Source organism: Atta colombica, unplaced genomic scaffold (assembly GCF_001594045.1).
Source record: "Atta colombica isolate Treedump-2 unplaced genomic scaffold, Acol1.0 scaffold160, whole genome shotgun sequence".
Taxonomy (NCBI): Eukaryota; Metazoa; Arthropoda; class Insecta; order Hymenoptera; family Formicidae; genus Atta; species Atta colombica.
This window is the reverse complement of record NW_017259251.1, coordinates 126,049-129,405: the sequence shown is the minus strand read 5'-3', so window position 1 is coordinate 129,405 and position 3,357 is coordinate 126,049. Positions and strand designations below refer to the sequence as shown.

General features: G+C 31.1%; 1 protein-coding gene across 1 annotated transcript; it reads left to right on the top strand.

The window, feature by feature from the left end:
* The first annotated feature begins 59 nt into the window (after positions 1 to 59).
* On the top strand, positions 60 to 2,154 carry LOC108685803 (NADH dehydrogenase [ubiquinone] 1 alpha subcomplex subunit 9, mitochondrial). The gene is made up of 7 exons (XM_018190770.1): positions 60 to 161; positions 352 to 560; positions 686 to 979; positions 1,060 to 1,226; positions 1,323 to 1,454; positions 1,532 to 1,721; positions 1,821 to 2,154. Exons 1-7 carry the CDS (start codon positions 95 to 97, stop codon positions 2,001 to 2,003), a joined length of 1,242 nt encoding a protein of 413 aa, XP_018046259.1. The 5' UTR covers positions 60 to 94; the 3' UTR covers positions 2,004 to 2,154.
* Positions 2,155 to 3,357: the final 1,203 nt, after the last annotated feature.

Below are 3,357 nucleotides of genomic sequence, written 5' to 3'. Positions count from 1 at the left end.
ATATATATATATTATATCAAAAAGTTGGTTTTTGTCAATCGACTATGCGTCAAAGAATTTTATAGTCCACACGCACAGTGGCACAATCTACACAATGCACAATCCATATGGATGGCCGAAAAAGATGGCCGCCTTGATTCCGAGGTATACTCTAGCAGCAAGTAAGATTGTCATATTTTTTTACATCTTTTGTAATATTTAGCTTCTTTTCCAAAATCGAAGTACAATATATAATGTTTTACATAAAATTGCCTGTAATTCTTTTATGTACACATTGTGTGACAGATAGCGGTTTGTGTAATTATGTAATCAAACAGAATTTATTTTATATTTGTTTTGTATATATTTCAGGAAAGCAAACAACATGCATCGCGGCTGTTGCAGTGCAGATAAATCATTACTCGTCCCAACCAGAAATCATCAAAGATCCTACTACAGCTTCTTTAAAGAGAGGCACAGGTGGCCGTAGTTCCTTCAATGGAATAGTATGCACGCTATTTGGTGCAAGTGGATTTGTTGGACGCTATGTGTGTAATCGCCTTGGCAAGATTGGTACTCAGGTACATACAAAATAAAGGAAGCTGACAATAGCAATTTCTATAGTGACAGCAATTTCGATTGCAATATAATAATATAACTGAAACATAATATAATCAGTTGTTTGATTTTCATGTTTGATTTACAGTTAATAATACCATACAGAGGTGATGCATATGATTGCTTGCGTCTGAAACTCTGTGGAGATTTGGGACAAATCTTGTTTCATCCATTTCATCTACGTGATGATGAATCGATAAGAAAATGTATCAAGTATTCCAATGTCGTTATCAATCTAATTGGACGAGATTGGGAAACTAAAAACTTTACTTTTCATGAGGTGCATGTTGAGGGAGCCAGAAGACTCGCTAGACTGTGCAAGGAAGCTAATGTTAAGCACTTTATTCATGTGTCTGCGTTAAATGTGGGTGATGATGTGGAGGTGAGTTTTTAATCACATTTCTATTCTATATTAATTTATGATTTAATAATTTCATACTTTAATAATATTTCTGCATTAAGTCACATGTATTGAAAGGCGGTTCTGAATTTCTTCGTACAAAATGGGAAGGCGAATGTGCAGTGCGAGAAGAGTTTCCTGAGGCTACAATTATTCGGCCAGCAGATATATGGGGTCAAGAAGATCGATTTTTAAGTTTTTATTCTGGCATATTGAGACATCATTTCAGGTAATTTTGCATAGGAATAAATTTTCTAGTATATTAAAAATTATATTATAAAAAAATTATATTCTTATGATTTTTGACAATGCAATTTGTTTATAGGACTGTACCATTATGGGAAAAAGGTGAAAAGACGGAAAAACAGCCAGTAGCTGTATATGATGTCTCCGGAGGTATTACGGCTATTGCAAGAGATCCTAGAAATACAGCTGGCAAAACTTATCAGTTTGTTGGGTATGAACGAGTATACTTGTACAAATTTATCGCTGTCATAATTGTTTTTGCAAAATGTGAATATTTTGTTTGCTTAGGCCGAAACGTTATAAACTGTCTGAATTACTTGATTGGTTCCATCGAATACGGATACGCGATCCAGTCCAGGATGGCTACAAAAGGATGCACTTAAAATATGCTCCATTTTTCCAACTTAAAGTTACTTTGAACGAATACTTAAGTCCTGCGTATCCATTCGGAAATTTACAGTGGGAATGTTTGGAAAGGGTATATATTTTAATTTTCCTATGACAGAATGCGTAAATTCTAATAAAATTAGAATTACATGATAAACAATATTATTAAATTTGACATTGCATTTTGCAGGAAGCTATATCTGACGTAGTATCAAATAAATTGCCAACACTAGAAGATCTTGGCATTGCACTAACATCGATGGAATCACGAATGCACTGGGAATTGAAACCGTATCGTAAAGATGTTCAATATATGGAGAGTGTTGGCGAGTTCGAGCCTATTCCGGACCCACCAACTGTTCCAATTCATTAAATGCTTTCTAACAATATGCTAGATTGTTATAAATATAGAAAATGAAATATGTACTCTTACTGTTAAATAATACTTGCTGTAAAGAGTATGTTGTAAATTAAATACCGCGGTTTCAAGTATATGTATTAAATTATTAAATTATTAATTATTTATGTTCCATTTCTATTAATTTTGAATGAATATGAGAGAGAGAATCAATTTTTCGACGAATCTTTTATCATATAACAATAATGATAAAAAATTCATTTTCAATGGAAACTTCAAAAATACTTGAAAGTTGTGTAATATTGTGGGAATTATGTAAGACGATATTAATGTTTTATTCCATTTATTATATGACGGGACAGTCTAACTACAATGAAAGATTACAATTTTTAATAATCGTGTCTATTAAATGCTATTTCAAACATTGGTAAAAAATATAAGCTAGGTTGGTCCTCGGTTATTATGCTGACCGAAGGCCAAGCAAATCTTCCATTATGAATGGCAGCGAAACACGCTTTATATTGTGTTTTTATTTTTTTTAATTGTAAGCATAATATAGCATTATCTCGTAGCTCTGATTCAGTTCATATATAGCCTCTGGACGCCAATGTATTTTTATCTATGAAGCAATATTTTTTTCACGAACTTGATTATGCTGAAGAACAAAATGTTCTGTTGTATATATTGTTTAAAATTTCCTACTTCATACTTTCTTTTTTTTTTTTCTCAGATGTTTACTTGACTTAATAATATCAAGTTAATAGAAAACATTGGCACAATAAATATTTGTTTTATACAAACTATATATACGACTGTTTACAAATGTAACTTAGAAGCATTTCGTATATGACTTTTTACGGAGTCAAATGCCTTGTCTAATTAATAATGCGTCAGTTTTATCAGCCTTGATAAAAACAAATTTTTGCATGCAATTTCTAATGTGTGGAATAGTAAGCAGTTTCTAAGATAACGCTGATGAGATCGATATCGCAATAATGTCACAAAAGAATTTCACATTAATGGAAATCCTCAAAGTTGTTGATATTATTATCGACTTTTATACGCATACAAGCGTAAAAAAAAAGATTTTCATATAGTAATTAATTATTCGTCTAAAATGTTGAGCATGTGATACACTGTTATCCACTTTCGTCTCAAAATACGTTGTATTCTTATACACGGATTAAAAGATTCTTGACAAAAAAATATCTAAGGAACACAATTTAGTGTATAACAGTTATTTGAAACAATGAAAAATTTTGTACTGATAATAAATTGTTTAATAAAGTATTTTGTCTTTTTCTTTAAAATTATTTTATTTTTATCATTTTTATCTATTTTGTAAACAGATTACTTCAAAGTTATTTTA